Source organism: Oncorhynchus mykiss, chromosome 5 (genome assembly GCF_013265735.2).
Source record: "Oncorhynchus mykiss isolate Arlee chromosome 5, USDA_OmykA_1.1, whole genome shotgun sequence".
Taxonomy (NCBI): Eukaryota; Metazoa; Chordata; class Actinopteri; order Salmoniformes; family Salmonidae; genus Oncorhynchus; species Oncorhynchus mykiss.
The window spans coordinates 58,952,929-58,971,413 of NC_048569.1; the positions used below are offsets into that span (position 1 = coordinate 58,952,929).

Here is an 18,485-nt window from a genome sequence, read left to right on the forward strand (position 1 = left end):
CTTGAATAAGTAGGTGTGTCCAAACTTTTGACTGGTACTGTATATACATATATTTTTGTTGTTGCTTAACAGGTGGGGCTCAAAACAGGAACGACAGGTCTGTTTTGTCAACGAACTCAATGTATTCCAAACACGAGTTTGCAACCATGATCCCATGATCCCAATAATTTAGGTAGCCTAGTAAATTATTCACCCTTCTGGTATGTTCTATTGCGAACTGCATGGGACTCGTTGTTAACCTACTGACAATTATTATTATTATTATTTTACTTATTAGGTCAAAGACGAAATTAATTGCAATACAAAGCCTGAAATATATTAGCATAACTAGCCTACAAAGAACCACGGTGGACCCAAGGTAAATTGAGAGGCTTTTTCTTCATAATAAACGTGTCCCACCCAGTGCAACATGCCCACCTCTGCTCACTGGGGCGTGGTTTACGGAGCGCTCTCTGAAATAAACGCTCGTAACGCCGTATTTCAACAGATTGAGTGATCTGCACATAACCTGCACTATCCCGACTCACTAGATCCGCATTTAAAGTGGCAAATGCGCAATTAAAGGGGAATAACACTCAGGTCAAAATGTGTTTGTTTTCTTCCAGACCTAAACATGTTTTTCTTCTGATATGATTTAAGCATTGACATGGACTCAGAACCTCCAATTTCGTTGTTTCTCTATTAACAACTATTTTAAAACCAGGGAAAATGAAACCGAGAACATAACGTGGGAAAACATAAAAAATAATTTTGGGAGGAAATTCACAGATTTATGTCAAGGACAGTTTCATAAACTGCGTTATTCCCCCTGAAGCAGGTCCTTGCTCCTTCACTGACCATTATATCTTGGCTGGCTACGTTCGGCAATGCGTGGCAGTGGAAAGCTATTTACGTTACTGCATGCGACTCAACACCAAGAAAGGGTTTCAGCTTCACAGACATGTTCAGTTCAGATTTCGAACACATCGCAACACAACCGTTTTTAACGCTGCTCGTCTTATTATCTCCCGCAACATTACGTCATTCGCATGCGCCTCTGCCTGAAGACAACGAAGGACAGAGCATGGGATATCTTAGTAGAATACTTCTTCTTACTCAGTTGCTAACCTTACATCATATTTGGGGTAAGATAAACTTGCCAGTTACATATTTGCACGTGTTTTATTGATATTTATCATTTTGCGTTGGGGGCGCGTGTAACGTTTCCTCGGCTTGTGTAAAGAGATGCACAATATTTCCATCGCCTGATTCGCAGCTGTTTTATGACGTGTAGCCCACATTTCTTACATATCTGCACTTGATAGCGCATGTTATGAAAATACTTGCTTTAAAATGTTTATTGAGTTGCTACTGCACCTTTGGGACTACCCCAAATCGAAGTAATTAATTCAAAGTTTCTGTAGACACTTTTCACATCTCTCTTGCTGTAAGAGTGGGTATAGCCAAAGCTCTCGAAAAACCTTCTCTATGCAGGGTTTTCAGCAGTTAGCTTCGCCCAAGGCTGGCTCCGTGTGAATTTTTAAATGTACATCTTCGTCTAAAATAACACACCCAAATCTAACTGCCTGTAGCTCAGGCCCTGAAGCAAGGATATGCATTTTCTTTGTACCATTTGAAAGGAAACACTGACGTTTGTGGAAATGTCAAAGCAATGTAGGAGAATATAACACATTCGATCTGGTAAAAGATAATAGAAAGATAAAACCAACCGTTTTTTTTGTACCATCTTTGAAATGCAAGAGAATGTCCGTAATGCATTATTCTAGCCAACATGCAATTTAGATATTGGCCACTAGATGACAGCAGTGTATGTGCAATGTTTTAGTCTGATCCAATGAACCATTGCATTTCTGTTCCAAATGTTGTATCAAGACTGCCCAAATGTGCCTAATTTGTTTATTAATAACTTTTCATGTTCAAAACTGTGCACTCTCCTCATACAAAAGCATGGTGTTCTTTCACTGTAATAGCTACTGTAAATTGGACAGTGCGGTTAGATTAACAAGAATTTAAGCTTTCTGCCAATATCATATATGTCTATGTCCTAGGAAATGTTCTTGTTACTTACAACCTCATGCTAATCACATTAGCCTATGTTAGCTCAACCGTCCCGCAGTGGACCCACCAATCCTGAAGAAGTTTAAGTGTTTTAACGTTTAGAAACGTCAATAATCATCGTATGCAAAACTGTTTTCAAAACATGGCCCATATCTTTCATGTCAGCGAGGAATAATATTTAAAATAAAAAATCTATACTTTAATGTAGCAGATTTGCACAGATCCATTATGCAGTGTGTGCATCCAGTCTGCGAACTACACTTCCTCTCCAGCGACGCTTAAATACAGGGAATTGGAGCATGCTAATTAGCACAGGTGGTCGCTTCTGTTTTCCGTAAACGAGCACTGTAAAATGGCCGTGTGAGAACACTAATCCTAACCCTATAAAGGTGTGTAGTAGTTTAACATTTAGTTTTTTTGAAAATGATTTATTGCTGATATCAAAGATCCCTTATGTTTCCAAAACCGTATCGCAAGCGATGCATGTTAACATTTAGAGCAAGCGTTGGGACTCTTAACCAAAGTCTCCAGAAAGAAGATACCTTAATCAATAATCGCTAAAGGTAGTTATCGTCTATGAATGGGCTTGGGTAGTTTATAAGAAAATTCCAAATGCATCTCTCCATTTGTAGGCATTATAGGGAACACCCTGCCGACCTGTGAACAGTCCCAGTTCAAGTGCAGAAACGGGAAGTGCATTCCCGGCCTCTGGGTGTGTGACAGAGACAGAGACTGTGAGGATGGCAGTGATGAACTCCTCTGCAGTGAGTGACAGTGGAGGGTGTTTTCCCTGGTCAAAGTCCAGTAGATCATAGAGAGGCTGAATTCCCCAGTACAGAGGGATGCACCTGTACTAACTTGAGAGTATCCAGTAGCAGGGATGTCAGAGTCCAAAGTCTTTGAGTTTGCTGATTTTCATACTTGGCCATATCAGTTGTGAAATTGGATCTGTTTGACCATACTGTAGTATGTACATCTGTGTACTCTGGGTTGTGTTCACTAGACACCAAATATAAGAAAAGTATCAAACGGGGAGCGACTGCTTAAACATGTCCAATAAGAAATGCTGTTTTTGCTACAGTGCACTATGAATATGATCCAGATCACATGTACGTAAAATGTATTGATATAAGGGATTAATTGCATATAACAATTTTGTCATTTGTGAAAAGAGAATTTCATTTTGGCTGTGTTTCAGGGGAGCAGACCTGCCCAGGGTTTCTGTGTAAAGATGGAGGCTGCGTTGCCCAGAGTGCTCTCTGTGACAACACTCCGGACTGCCGTGATGGCTCTGACGAGTTAGAAGATACCTGTGGTAAGAGCTATGGGAAAGATGATACCTGCCATGTGGGTTGGGCTCAAGTAACACATGGAACAAATTGCTCTGAACGTCAGTGTGTGAAGTGCACATTTCTTTATCCATCCGATTTCCTCACAGCCTCTCATAATCCTAAACACAATGGGCCACATTCACTAAGCCTTTGCACAAATGCAAACTTTGCTTAAAGCGGCAATCAGCAGTTGAAGCAATAACAAATTTAACTCCCCACCCGTTTCTGTAAAAAGTTGAGGGATAGGGCTGGAGAAATGTAACCACTTTCAGATTCTATGGATGCAAGGACTGACCATTCAGGATTTAAAATATATAATTTTAACCATGTTTTGAGGCTATATAGGGTTTGTTTACATCTACTTTGTTTACAAACATTGGAGTGAATCTAGCTTATATTTTGGGGTAAGACAGTTGAACAAAGCTCAGGAGGCATTTAAGTTATATTCTTCAATAACCAATGGGTACATTTCTTTAATTCAGTAGTCCAACAATGGATGAAGCAACTGCAGATTGCCCCTTTAAATTCCAGAGGGATTAAAGCATCACAGTAACCAGCAAATCCAGGTTTACAGAATAAAAAGACCTAAACAGCAATAAGTAAAGCTGAGCTGTGTTAGTACACCAATGACCGAATGTGTAAGGGCAGTGTGCAATATGTATGTGGTCGTACGAGACGTGTAGAATATGTATGACACAGGTAATGTACAATGTATGCATTATGTTATTGAGTGTGTAATGTACAGTCTTTTTTTTCTTAGACAATTTCCCCCTTTAGGACATTTTTAAGGTTCATTCTATCCTAGTTTACTATAATAATAATAATAATAATAATAATAATAATAATAATAATAATAATAATAATAGGTGCAAACTTTGCATTTAAAAGCTTAGGAATTATACCCCTTTATTGAAAGTACATGACCACTAATTCCTCTCTATGGGCTCTCATCTTTCCCAGGTTTGCGCCACTGTAAGAAGGATGAGTTTGCCTGCAGCAGTAGCCGATGTGTATCCCTCCGCTTCCGTTGTGATGGCACTGACGACTGTGGCGACGGCAGTGACGAAGCCTCCTGTCAGAACTGTACAGCCGACTTCTTCCTCTGTGAGAGGACAGGGAGCTGCGTTGCCAGGGCCAAGCTGTGCGACGGTCGGCCCGATTGCCCTGACGGGCAGGACGAGGGCGCTGACGCTTGTCCCTCCGGCCAGCACCCTGCCCCTCACACCTGCTCAATCTCTGAGTTCAGTTGTGGGGACGGCCAGTGTATGCCTCACTCCTGGAGATGTGACCACTCGCCTGACTGTGCTGACGCGAGGGATGAGGATGACTGTGGTGAGAGAGAACGTTTGTCACTTTTTAACATTACATGTAGATCTTTAGGCAAAAAATGGAAGAGTATGGACTGAAACGCAGACCACTTGGACTTGTCTAATTTGAACACAACCATGCACGGCTGTTCTCATCTTTATTGACGAGCAGAGGGCAAAATGGCTTAACCTCTCAAGTTGTAGCCTACTTTAGGGCCCTATAAACTCTGTGATGCGGACAGAATCACGGAATCCAAACAGAATTCAACTATATTGAAAAAGGTATTGGCCCTAAGAATGTAATGCTATTGATATTCTATAACTAAGGGCCTATGTTCCGGACACAGACTAAGTCTAGCACTCGACTGAAAAGCACTTTCAATTTTCTACTGAACATGCTTTTTAGTCCAGGAGTAGGCTTAATGTTGCTCCAAGAAACTGGCAAAACATTCTGGAATTTTATATAATATATTTTGGATCTGTGCACTTAAACTAGCTTTGTCTCGTATCCTGTAATTGATTCCCTGATAGCCTATATAGTGTCACATTGTTTGGATAGGTAATGTCCCTTATCACAATGATATCTTTGTGTCTATGCCTTCTGTTTTGTTTGGCATGGTACACCATGTTTGGCTAAAATATTGACATTTTAAAGGCACCCAGTATTGGTTGACTTATTTGAATGATGCAGGCACTTTACGTAAGAAATGACAATGGGCAAATGTTCTCCAACTTGTTTCCGACTATGCTACAGAATGATTATGCAATGTTCCATTGAACTGTCTTGGTCCTGTATTCACTCTTCCCTGTCACTGACCCTGTATCTCTCTCTGTGTAGATCAGAATGAGTGTCTGGTGAACAATGGTGGCTGTTCTCACCTGTGTGTGGACCAGCCGATGGGCTTCCTCTGTGACTGCCCTGCTGGTATGAGGCTGGTGCATGACTCCCAGTGTGAGGGTGAGTGGCCTCTTTTGAGAGACATTGATAGGGCCAAGATTTTTATGGACCGTGTCATGCGAGACCAACAGTCGGTCCCAGGTCATGTGGTTAGGAAAACTAATAGCCCAAGTCTTTGGTCACACCAGCACACTACAATGAATCTGTGATAATTGGTTGATTTGATGACTCAAATTACATTTCTGGTAGATTCCAATTCAGAGTATGTGACAGAACACCAATGAAACGCAATGAGAGTGAAAAGTGAATGTTTTCCAGTCAGAAATATCCTCTTGAAATACCGTTTTTTTTTTTTCTTCTCAGAAATTGACATGTGTCTCGACTCTGACGTCTGCAATCAGCTATGTGTACATGTCAACGGGACTTTCTCCTGCGACTGCCATGAGGGCTACCTGATGAGCCCAAGGACAGGGGAGTGTAAGGCTAAAGGTGAGGGCAAAATACAGCAAGTTACTGATAGCATATGTTTGCTCACAACGTTTGGAATTTTGTTCACACTGATATGATTGACGTGACTACTTTAAGTTCTGAGATAGTTGAAACGTCAAATGCGTAGGGCAGATAACATTTTTGACAAAATGGCACTGTTTTTGTTGGAAAATGTATTGTAAGAATATGAATAACAGAGTACACCCACACATACACACACACAATGGTATACTTTTTTTTCACCAGGATTTAGGTACATTAAATGTTTGAATAATTTCCTGTCACAATGTAAGCCAGCGCAATTCTTTATCAACCCACCCGCCCAAGGTGGGGGAATTTGCACCACTTGACAGCTGGCTTTACCTGACAGGTTTTTCTATGAATGTCAATGATTTACTACAAGTATCTCAACACAAACCCTACCTTCTAAATGTGTGCGGGATAGAGGCTTGAACAAGTTTTTTTTTTTGAGCGAACAGCATTTTATTTTTATGATCATCAGAGTAATTAATTAATTAATGATAGAGCTTTCAGTTGCTCTAATCTAGTGAATAGGAAGAATAATTACATATTTACAGCCAGTATTCGAATCCAAATGTATTCATGGGAAGGTTGCACCTCCGTCACTCGGCCGCATCACGCCACTGTTATGAACGTTCTAAAGACATCTCAGCCATAGTGACTCCCGAAAGTCGTGCCCAGTCATAACGGGGGCTGCTGATTGCTTTGTGTAAATTACACTATAGTGTCTTGGTAATCCGATGATGTTGCTAAAGTAGGCAGATCATTTGTAGGAAGCAACTTTGTCATCATCATTATGATGTCGTCAAATTTACTTTAGACAGATAACAATGTCGCCATCCCTACTGCCCGATGTGTGGAATTTGCACCACTTGACAGTTTCTATACAGGATTTTATATGAATGTCAATGACTTACAAGTATCTCAACACATACCTGACCTGCTGAATGTGTTCGGGACAGAGGGCTTGAGCAAACAGCTTTTTTGTTGTTGTGATCATCAGAGTAATTCATGATGGAGCTTTTCATTGCTCTAGTGCAGTGGTTCCCAAACTTTTATAGTCCCGTACCCCTTCAAACGTTCAACCTCCAGCTGCGTACCCCCTCTAGCACCAGGGCCAGCGCACTCTCAAATGTTGTTTTTTGCCATCATTGTAAGCCTGCCACACACACACTATACGCTACATGTGTTAAACATAAGAATGAGTGTGAGTTTTTGTCACAACCCGGCTCGTGGGAAGTAACAAAGAGCTCTTATAGGACCAGGGCACAAATAATAATAATCTATAATTGTCCTCTTTATTTAGTTATTTTACATATAAAACATTATTTGGTCATCGAAAATTGTGAATAACTCACCAGAGGTTAATGAGAAGGGTGTGCTTGAAAGGATGCACATAACTCTGCAACGTTGGGTTGTATTGGAGAGAGTCTGTCTTAAATAATTTGTCTTAACAGCAATGTCTTAACAGCACGGTTTGCCAAGGCAGGATACTCTGAGCGCAGCCCAATCCAGAAATTTGGCAGTGGCTTCTGATTAAATTACATTTTCACTGAACCGCTTGTTGCAATTCCGATGAGGCTCTCTTGTTCAGATATCGGTAAGTGGACTGGAGGCAGGGCAGGAAAGGGATAATGAATCCAGTTGTTTGTGTCATTTGTTTTGGGAAAGTACCTGTGTAATTGCGCACCCAACTCAGGTGCTTCACTATATCACATTTGACATTGTCCGTAAGCTTAAGTTCATTTGCACACAAAAAAATCATACAATGATGGAAAAACCTGTGTGTTGTCCTTGTTAATGCAGACAGAGAAGAGCTCCAACTTCTTAATCCTAGCCTAAATTTTGTACTGTAAAGTGAATATAGTTGCGGAGAGTCCCTGTAATCCTAGATTCAGATCATTCAGGCGAGGAAAACATCACCCAGATAGGCCAGTCGTGTGAGAAACTCGTCATCATGCAAGCGGTCAGGCAAGTGAAAATGATGGTCAGTAAAGAACTTTAAGCTCGTCTCTCAATTAAAAAAAAGTCTCAATACTTTGCCCCTTGATAACCAGCACACTTCTGTATGTTTTAAAAGCGTTACATGGTCACTGCCCATATCATTGCAGAGTGCAGAAATACTTGAGTGTTCAGGGGCCTTGCTTTAACAAAGTTAAACATTTTCACTGTAGTGTCCAAAACGTCTTTCAAGCTGTCAGGCATTCCCTTGGCAGCAAGAGCTGCTTGGACGCGCGTTACTACTCCACTCTCTCCCTGTCATGGCTTTTGCACCATCAGTACAGATACCAACATGAGCAGCAGCTACGTTTGGCCACATACGGACCATTAGTGGAATTCAAATCAAATCAAACTTTATTCGTCACATGCGCCGAATACAACAAGTGTAGACTTTACCTCGAAATGCTTACATACAAGCCCTTAACCAACAGTGCAGTTCAAGAATAAGAAAATATTTACCAAGTAGACTAAAATAAAAAGTAGTAATAAAAAGTAACACAATAACAATAACGAGGCTATATACAGGGGGCACCGGTACTGAGTCAGTGTGCGGGGGTACAGGCTGTTTGAGGTAATCTGTAGGTGTGGGTGAAGTGACTATCCATAGGTAACAAACAAACAGCGAGTAGCAGCAGTGTACAAAAGGGAGGGGGGGGGGGGGGGGGTCAATGTAAATTATCCGGTGGCGATTTTATGAATTGTTTAGCAGTCTTATAGCTTAGGGGTAGAAGCTGTCGAGAAGCCTTTTTGTCCTAGACTTGGTGCTCCGGCACCACTTGCCGTGCGGTAGCAGAGAAAACAGTCTATAACCTGGGTGACTGGAGTCTCTGAAAATGTTATGGGCTTTCCTCTGACACTGCCTATTATATAGGTCCTGGATGGCAGGAAGCTTGGCCCCAGTGATGTACTGGGCCGTTCGCACTTCCCTCTGTAGCGCATTACAGTCAGATGCCGAGCAGTTGCCTTACCAGGTGGTGATGCAACCGGTCAGGATGCTTTCCATTGTGCAGCTGTAGAACCTTTTGAGGATCTGGGGATCCATTCCAAATCTTTTCAGTCTCCTGAGGGGGAAAAGGTTTTGTCGTGCCCTCTTCACGACTGTCTTGGTTTGTTTGGACCATGATAGTTCGTTGGTGATGTGGACACCAAGGAACTTAACTCTCGACCTGCTCCACTACAGCCCAGTCAATGTTAATGGGGGCTTGTTCGGCCTGCTTTTTCCCGTCGTTCACGATCGGCTCCTTTGTCTTGCTCACATTGTGGGAGAGGTTGTTGTCCTGACACCACACTGCCAGTTCTCTGACCTCCTCCCTATGGGCTGTTTCATCGTTGTCGGCCTACCACTGTTGTGTTGTCAGCAAACTTAATGATGGTGTTGGAGTCGTGTTTGGCCACGCAGTCGTGGGTGAACAGGGAATACAGGAAGGGACTAAGTACACACCTCTGAGGGGTTCCAGTGTTAAGGATCAGCGTGGCAGACATGTTGTTGCCTACTCTTACCACCTGGGGGCAGCCCGTCAGGAAGTCCAGAATCCTGTTGCAGAGGGAAGTGTTTAGTCCCAGAGTCCTTAGCTTAGTGATGAGCTTTGTGGGCACTATGGTGTTGAATGCTGAGCTGTAGTCAATGAACAGCATTCTCACATAGGTGTTTCTTTTGTCCAGGTGGGAAAGGGCAGTATGGAGTGCGAATTGAGATTGGATCTGTTGGGGCGTTATGCGAATTGGAGTGGGTCTAAGGGTGTCCTGGAGGATGCTGTTGATGTGAGCCATGACCAGCCTTTCAAAGCACTTCTTGGCTACCAATGTGAGTGCCACGGGGCGGTAATAATTTCGGCAGGTTACCTTCACTTCCCTGGGCACAGGGACTATGGTGGTCTGCTTGAAACATGTAGGTATTACAGACTCGGTCAGGGAGAGGTTGAAAATGTCAGTGAAAACACTTGACAGTTGGTCCGTGCATGCTTTGAGTACACGTCCTGGTAATCCGTCTGGCCCAGTGGTTTTGTTCACATCGGCTACCGAGAGCGTTGTCACACAGTCATCCAGAACAGCTGTTGCTCTCGTGCATGCTTCAGTGTTGCTTGCCTCGAAACAAGCATAAAAGGCATTTAGCTCATCTGGTAGGCTCGCCTCACTGGGCAGCTCGCTAGTTTTCAAGCCCTGCCACATCCGTTGAGCGTCAGAGCCGGTGTAGTAGGATTCAATCTTAATCCTGTATTGACACTTTGCTTGTTTGATGTTTCGGGCATAGCGGGATAGCGGGATTTCTTATAAGTGTCTGGATTAGTCTCTCAATCCTTGAAAGCGGCAGCTCAAGCCTTTAGCTCGATGCGGATGTTTCCTGTTATCCATTGCTTCTGGTTGGGATATGTACGTACAGTCACTGTGGGGACGACGTCATCGATGCACTTATTGATGAAGCCGATGACTAAGGTGGTGTATTCCTCGATGCCGTTGAATGAATCCCGGGAACATATTCCAGTCTGTGCTATCAAAACAGTCCTGTAGTGTAGCATCCGCGTCATCTGACCACTTCCGTATTGGGCGAGTCACTGGTACTTCCTGCTTTGGTTTTTGCTTGTAAGCAAGAATCAGGAGGATAGAATTATGTTTAGATTTGCCAAATGGAGGGTGGGGGAGAGCTTTGTATGCACCTCTGTGTGTGGTGTAAAGGTGGTCTAGGATTTATTTATTTTTTTACCCTGGTTGTGACATGCTGGTAAACATTTTGTAAAACTGATTTAAGTTTGCCTGCATTAATGTCCCCGGCCACTAGGAGCGCCGCTTCTTGGTGAGCATTTTCTTCTTTGCATATGGCCTTGTAGAGTTGGTTAAGAACAGTCTTAGTGCCAGCTTTGTTTTGTGGTGGTAAATAGATGGCTACAAATAATAGAGATGAGAACTCTCTTGGTAGATAGTGTGGTCTACAGCTTATCATAAGGTACACTACCTTAGGCGAGCAATACCTCGAGACTTCTTTAAAATTAGACATCGCGCACCAGCTGTTATTGACAAAAAGACACACACCCCCACGCCTCAGCTTACCAGAGGTAGTCTCTGTTCTGCCGGTGCATGGAAAGTCCCGCTAGCTCTATATTGTCTGTATTGTCGTTCAGCCACGTCTCGGTGAAACATAAGATGTTACAGTTTTTAATGTCCTGTTGCAAGGATAATCTTATTGGTAGGTCATCAATTTTATTTTCCAATGATTGCACGTTAGCAAGAAGATGGAAGGCAGTGGGAGTTTACTCTCTCGCCTCCGGATTCTCAGAAGGATGCCCGATCTGAGGCCCCATTTCCGGCGTCTTTTTTTCGTGCAAAAAGCGTGGATCTGGGCCTGTTCCAGTGAAAGCAGGATATCCTTCTCGTCAGACTCGTTAAAGGAAAAATGTTCTTCCAGTCCGTGGTGAGTAATCGCTTTTCTGATGTCCAGAAATAATTTTCGGTCATAAGAGACGGTAGCAGCAATATTATGTACGCAATAAATAAATAAGTTACACAAAATGCAAAAAAATAACAAAATAGCACAACTGGTTGGGAGAATGTAAAACGTCAGCCATGTTCTTCGGCACCATCTTCCCACGAGAGAGTAACGGTTAATGTGATTGAATGTTAATTATTTGACTAGGCTACCTGTATTTGACATTTTGTTGTTATTTCGCTGAACACTAGATTATTTTATTTTATTTTTGGCAGGGAAATGAGGCCTCGTTGGAAAATATAAATGGCCTGTTTGAAAATGTAAAGGAAAAAAAAATGTAAAAAATGTTTTATATATAAAAAAATGCTAATCACATTTTTATATGGCGTACCCCCGGTGGCATTGCGCATACCCCTGGGGGTTAATTACATCAGCCAGTATTAAAAACCAAATGTATTGTTGTTTTCCAACACCAGACCATGCAAGTCTGTTCAGAACAGCCCAGGCTATGATGCCATATCATCTTGTAATTATATCAAACAGTGATCATAAACGTTAGAACTGTACACTGAAAATATAAAACATTAAGAACACCTTCCTAATATTGAGTTGCACCCCCCCCCCCCCCCCCCCCCCCTGTCGTTGAAATCCTGTATCACCAAATCTCGAGAGAGCAAACCACACATAAGTCAGAGTTATCATAAAGTCCATCTTTAATTATATGAGCTCCATCACAACCCTGTGACTCTCAGATCAATTCGGTGTCTATAAATGAATTCTCTGAGAGTGCTTAGCAAAGACACACATAGCCAGACAGCATTGGCTATAAATTATCGTTCAGTTTGGTCTCCTAAACTAAGTTCTTACCTCGCTCTTGGTACCACTTAGGACCAAAAACATTACCTCATCCAATGGCATATATCAAATACACCCCCTCCTGGACAAGATCACAGAGAGACAGTGAGCCTCCTAGGCCATATACTAAATCAAGATAAGGGCAACCTCAGAGGGGACATGAAAATAGTTAGACACATTCCCATAAGAAGACAAGCCTAACCTCTCCCCAATGGGAAAAGTAGGGAGTGACTGGCACACAGACATTGGTTCCCCCTCAATCATCCCTTCACATGGTTTAAAAGATACGTTTACATATGAAAAATTAATAAAACATCTTATTTATAAATGTTACCTAAAGGTTTCTGATTCTGCCCCCCCCCTTGCCCTCAGAACAGCCTCAATTCATCGGAGCATGGACTCTACAAGGTGTCAAGCGTTCCACAGGGATACTGGTTCATTTTGACTCCAATGTGTCCCACAGTTGTGTCAAGTTGGATGGATGTGCTCTGATGTCATGTACAGTGCATCATGTTACTGTACAACCACTGAGTTCCAATTTAGGTGTTTATCAGTGCTCATATCTGCCATTTTCAACCTGTTTACTAGTGTGAACATTTAAATGGGCGGCAGGGTAGCGTAGTGGTTAGAGCGAGGTAACCAGCTAGTTAGCACACAGTGTTGCTCCAGCCCTCCGCCTGCTGTAGCAGCAGGAACGACCTGTAGACAGTGTGCTTCGCCCCCACCTGTCGGGCACGGTTTTCCCGCAGTGCTGTTAACAATGGTGAGGGCAGTTGTTCGGCAGGCGGGAGCGAAGGACACTGTCTACCGGTAGCTAGCAAAGATGACTTCACAGGACGGGGACGTGGACGTGCCCACATGTAGGAAGTCCCCGAATTACAGGCTGCAGTTGCACACTATTGGCAAACCTTAAGACAAGCTCAAGCAGAATGTGGTAGAACAATACTGGCAACTAACCCCTTTTCATCTGTGTAGAAAAAGAACACTGTTGTTACTGGATGCAATTGTGTGAATTTAACATTGTGTTAATTTAACACTATTTTATGTAGAATGAGAGCAGTGACAGCAAAACAAAAACTAAACAATGAGGTCGAAGGAATTGTCCGTAGAGCTTCGAGACAGGATTGTGTCGAGGCACAGATCTGGGGGAAGGGTACAAAAAAGATTATACAGCACTGAAGGTCCCCAAGAACACAATGGCCTCCATCATTCTTAAATGGCCAAAGTGACTTGGCCGCCCGGCCAAAGTGAGCAATCGGGTGAGAAGGGCCTTGGTCAGGGAGGTGACGAAGAACCAGATGGTCACTGTCGCTAGTTAGCGAAACCGATGTCGCCTCTCCTCCCACCTGCTGTATACCGGAAGGGTTTATCGCTCTTGAGTGGCGCACCGGTCTAAGGCACTACAGCTCAGTGCTTGAGGCATCACTACAGACACAGCCTGAATTCAAACAAGGGTATCACATCCGGCCATGATTGGGAGTCCCATAGGGCGGCTCACAATTGGCCCAACGTCGTCCGGGTTTGGCCGGTCTAGGCTGTCATTTTAAATAAGAATTTGTTCTTAACTGACTTGCCTAGTTAAATAAAATAAAATCAGCAGTTGGCATCCAACATTATGGTGCATTACTGCCATATACTGTATTGGAGCACCCCTGCCTCCTGCCTATGGACTGGAGTCATAGCTTTAAAATGTACCAACAGAAGTATAAAGAGGGGTTCCTGCAGATGCCAGAATGCCCACATGCAGGAACACCACAAATTGCGGGCTGCAGTTGCACCTTTCTCCAGGTTGTAAACAAAGCCATATGATGCACTGTTTTAAGGCGTTACTTATTTAAATGAGTTAAGATTCAATGATGCTACGATTGGTGTCTAACATTTCCAGCTTTACCTGACGTTGCATAAAGCTAGAAATAATGCCTGCCTCCTGAAACCAAACATTTGACTAGGGTGAGGGGACCAGTAACTTTATGATCAACTTTGTCAATGTACCAGCTACAGTCATTTTTCATACTTGGGTCACTGTTCGGTGCTTTTTAAACAGAAGCAAACGAAACAGGGAGGGACCTATCTGAATTTGTCCAATATAAATATTGTTGCAAATAATTTGGTTTGGGCTAATGATTACACCCCTCTTTCTCTTCGCTAATGATGCCAGTGTGCGTTCAGTCTTCAGTCTGTTGCATGTAGAGTATCCTAACCTAGGCCCTGCATTACTGAAGGTGTGACATTGGAAATTCAAAATGATTAAGCTAATAAACAAAAGTGATATTGGAAAGGGCAGGATACATTTTTTCGTTTGATGTGCATATCTGTTTACTATTGCCCTTTCCGTCATTGTGCTTGTTGATGTATTTTTGTTAGTCCTGAGAGTCTGGGACTGATTTGAGTGTACTCGCAGGAGACGTGGCTCAGCTGGTGTTGAGCAGTTCTGAGGGGGTGCGCCGGGTCAACACTGCCGGTATGGAGTACAGGGAGATGGCTGCTCACTTACTGGGACCAGGGCCAATGGCTGCCCTGACTGCAAACCGCACTGTCTACTGGGCAAGGCCAGGACAAGGGTCCATCTACAGGTACACATCTCAGAGAGTTAAACACTTTCTGAATCTGGCCCTTGTTAATATCAATATGAATGTTGACCACAGTTCTTTTGCTCTGTGAAATGGTACTAGATGTTAGTTCCCATACATTTGATCTGTCCTGCGTGCCCTTTAGGATCTCCATGGATGGGAAGCCCCTGGAGCCTGTCCTGCTGTTGAAAGGCCATGGTGCTGTCCTGGGTCTGGCTGTGGACTGGATCCATGAGCTTCTCTACTGGACCAACGCTGATACTCACTCCATCGATGTGGCCCGTCTGGACGTCTCTGCACAACGCCTCCTGATAGGAGGGCTGGCCATGCCCACTGGAGTGGCTGTGGAACCCTTGTTGGGGTAGGCTGGATTGGAAGTTCTCAATATTAGTCGTGGAGACCTATTGTATGCACCCAGGTCATTGTTCTTTAATAAAAAATATTTAAAAAACTCAACTACATAATCAAATTCTAAATATTAGATATATATATTTGTTTTTACAATGAAGAAATGTTTTTTTAAGATGTATTCTCAATTTCAATAAGGGTTTTCAATCTCAAACATGGCCTCCTATTAAAAAAATTATAATAAAAAATGAAATCTTATCAGTTCACTGTACCCAAAATGTAAATTAGTAGGCCTTTGTAATTTGCGCTCAGTCTCCAGCTTGCACAGAGTTTCATAGGGTTTAGATCAATACTAATTTAGATGGTTCAAAGTCTGTCTTGAATGCCCCCAGGAGAGATGTGGATGTCAAAGCCGGATCCAATGTAGTCATTGAGAGCTCCTGTTTCCCCAGGTTTTTGTTCTGGGCAGAAGGTGGCAGCTCCCCCAGGATCGAGCGTGCTGGCCTGGATGGAGAAGGCAGGCTGCCACTAATCACCTCAGCCATATGGAACCCAGTCGCCATCTCTCTGGGTATGTTTGGCTGTTCTTCTATACATGTGTATTACACCAAACTGGTTTTATATTTCTTGGAGTGTAAGTGTTTTTTATTTTTTTATTTCACCTTTATTTAACCAGGTAGGCTAGTTGAGAACAGGTTCTCATTTACAACTGCGACCTGGCCAAGATAAAGCATAGAAGTGTGAACAGACAACAACACAGAGTTACACATGGAGTAAACAATAAACAAGTCAATAACACAGTAGAAAAAAAGGAAAAAAAAGAGTATATACATTGTGTGCAAAAGGCATGAGGAGGTAGGCGAATAATTACAATTTAGCAGATTAACACTGGAGTGATAAATGATCAGATGGTCATGTGCAGGTAGAGATACTGGTGTGCAAAAGAGCATAAAAGTAAATAAATAAAAACAGTATGGGGATGAGGTAGGTAAATTGGGTGGGCTATTTACCGATGGACTATGTACAGCTGCAGCGATCGGTTAGCTGCTCAGATAGCAGATGTTTAAAGTTGGTGAGGGAGATAAGTCTCCAACTTCAGTGATTTTTGCAATTCGTTCCAGTCACAGGCAGCAGAGAACTGGAAGGAAAGGCTGCCAAATGAGGTGTTTGCTTTAGGGATGATCAGTGAGATACACCTGCTGGAGCGCGTGCTACGGGTGGGTGTTGCCATCGTGACCAGTGAACTGAAATAAGGCAGAGCTTTACCTAGCATGGACTTGTAGATGACCTGGAGCCAGTGGGTCTGGCGACGAATATGTAGCGAGGGCCAGCCGACTAGAGCGTACAGGTCGCAGTGGTGGGTGGTATAGGGTGTTTTAGTAACACAACGGATGGCACTGTGATAAACTGCATACAGTTTGCCGAGTAGAGTATTGGAAGCTATTTTGTAGATGACATCGCCGATGTCGAGGATCGGTAGGATAGTCAGTTTTACTAGGGTAAGTTTGGCGGCGTGAGTGAAGGAGGCTTTGTTGCGAAATAGAAAGCCGACTCTAGATTTGATTTTAGATTGGAGATGTTTGATATGAGTCTGGAAGGAGAGTTTACAGTCTAGCGGGGGGGGGGGGGGGGGGGGCTGTTGGCCGATGTTGGAGTAGCCAGGAGGAAGGCATAGCCAGAAATGCTTGTTGAAGTTTTCGATTATCATGGATTTATCGGTGGTGACCGTGTTACCTATTCTCAGTACAGTAGGCAGCTTGGAGGAGGTGCTCTTGTTCTCCATGGACTTTACAGTGTCCCAGAACCTTTTGGAGTTAGAGCTACAGGATGCAAATTTCTGCTTGAAAAAGCTGGCCTTTGCTTTCCTGACTGACTGCGTGTATTGGTTCCTGACTTCCCTGAACAGTTTCATATCGCGGGGACTATTCGATGCTATTGCAGTCCGCCACAGGATGTTTTTGTGCTGGTCGAGGGCAGTCAGGTCTGTTCTATCTATTCTTAGTTCTGCATTTTTTGAAGGAGCATGCTTATCTAAGATGGTGAGGAAGTTACTTTTAAAGAATGACCAGGCATCCTCAACTGACAAGAGGAGGTCAATTCCCGGGCCAGGTCGATTAGAAAGGCCTGCTTGCAGAAGTGTTTTAGGGAGCGTTTGACAGTGATGAGGGGTGGTCGTTTGACAGCGGACCCGTAGCTGATACAGGCAATGAGGCAGTGATCGCTGAGATCCTGATTGAAGACAGCAGAGGTGTATTTGGAGGGCCAATTGGTCAGGATAACGTCTATGAGGGTGCCCATGTTTACAGATTTAGGGTTGTACCTGGTGGGTTCCTTGATGATTTGGGTGAGATTGAGGGCATCTAGCTTAGATTGTAGGACTACCGGGGTGTTAAGCATATCCCAGTTTAGGTCACCTAACAGAACAAACTCTGAAGCTAGATGGGGGGCGATCAATTCACAGATGGTGTCCAGGGCACAGCTGGGAGCTGAGGGGGGTCGGTGGCAGGCGGCAACAGTGAGAGACTTATTTCTGGAAAGATACATTTTTAAAATTAGAAGTTTGAACTGTCTGGGTATGGACCTGGAAAGTATGACATTACTTTGCAGGCTATCTCTCACAGAAGTCAACAAATGAGGGTGCCTGGGGACATGCAGCTGTGAGCTAGCTGTGAGCTAACTGCAAGCTACCTAGCTGCGAGCTAGTTGCGAGCTAGCTAGCTGCAAGCTAGCTGTGAAGATCAGAAGTAGTGGTCCAGGGTATTACGGCAGGAATCCGGCGTTGTTGTGTAGAGACAGTCCGATACTGGTAGACTAGCGAGTATTATCCAGGCTAAAAACAGGGCTGGTATCTGTGCAGAAGGTAAAAGCCGCTAACAATGACTAAATAGCTTGTAGCTAATTAGCTGGTTAGCTTCTGGAGGTTCTTGAATGTGTTCTAAAATTTAAAATAATAGCGATTCCGCATCACATTGGGTGAGGCAGGTTACCAGAAGGTATAATCGAATTAAAAATCGAAAAGAGATTGAAAATAAAATTGAAATATATATTACAAAAAATACGAAAAATACAAAAGTACACGAGAGGACGAACAAAACACGTCTTCACTGCTACGCCATCTTTGGCTTACTAGTTGGCCAAATGTAGTTTTAATTTCGGATTTACAACGGCTCTAGGTTATTTTCATAA

General features: G+C 43.2%; 1 protein-coding gene across 3 annotated transcripts in view; it reads left to right on the top strand.

Moving 5' to 3' along the window:
• Positions 1–884: 884 nt before the first annotated feature.
• Positions 885–18,485, top strand: part of LOC110522980 (low-density lipoprotein receptor-related protein 8) — a 31,777-nt gene continuing 14,176 nt past the window's right edge. Inside the window, exons 1-9 of one of the 3 annotated variants that reach the window (XM_036977973.1) lie at positions 885–1,124; positions 2,691–2,822; positions 3,257–3,373; positions 4,350–4,721; positions 5,535–5,654; positions 5,958–6,083; positions 14,783–14,954; positions 15,097–15,312; positions 15,752–15,870. In XM_036977973.1, the coding sequence (XP_036833868.1) occupies positions 941–1,124; positions 2,691–2,822; positions 3,257–3,373; positions 4,350–4,721; positions 5,535–5,654; positions 5,958–6,083; positions 14,783–14,954; positions 15,097–15,312; positions 15,752–15,870 (1,558 nt within the window). In that variant the 5' untranslated portion in view covers positions 885–940. The remainder of the gene's footprint in view (positions 1,125–2,690; positions 2,823–3,256; positions 3,374–4,349; positions 4,722–5,534; positions 5,655–5,957; positions 6,084–14,782; positions 14,955–15,096; positions 15,313–15,751; positions 15,871–18,485) is intronic. The other 2 variants (XM_036977972.1, XM_036977974.1) reach the window with 2 other exon arrangements.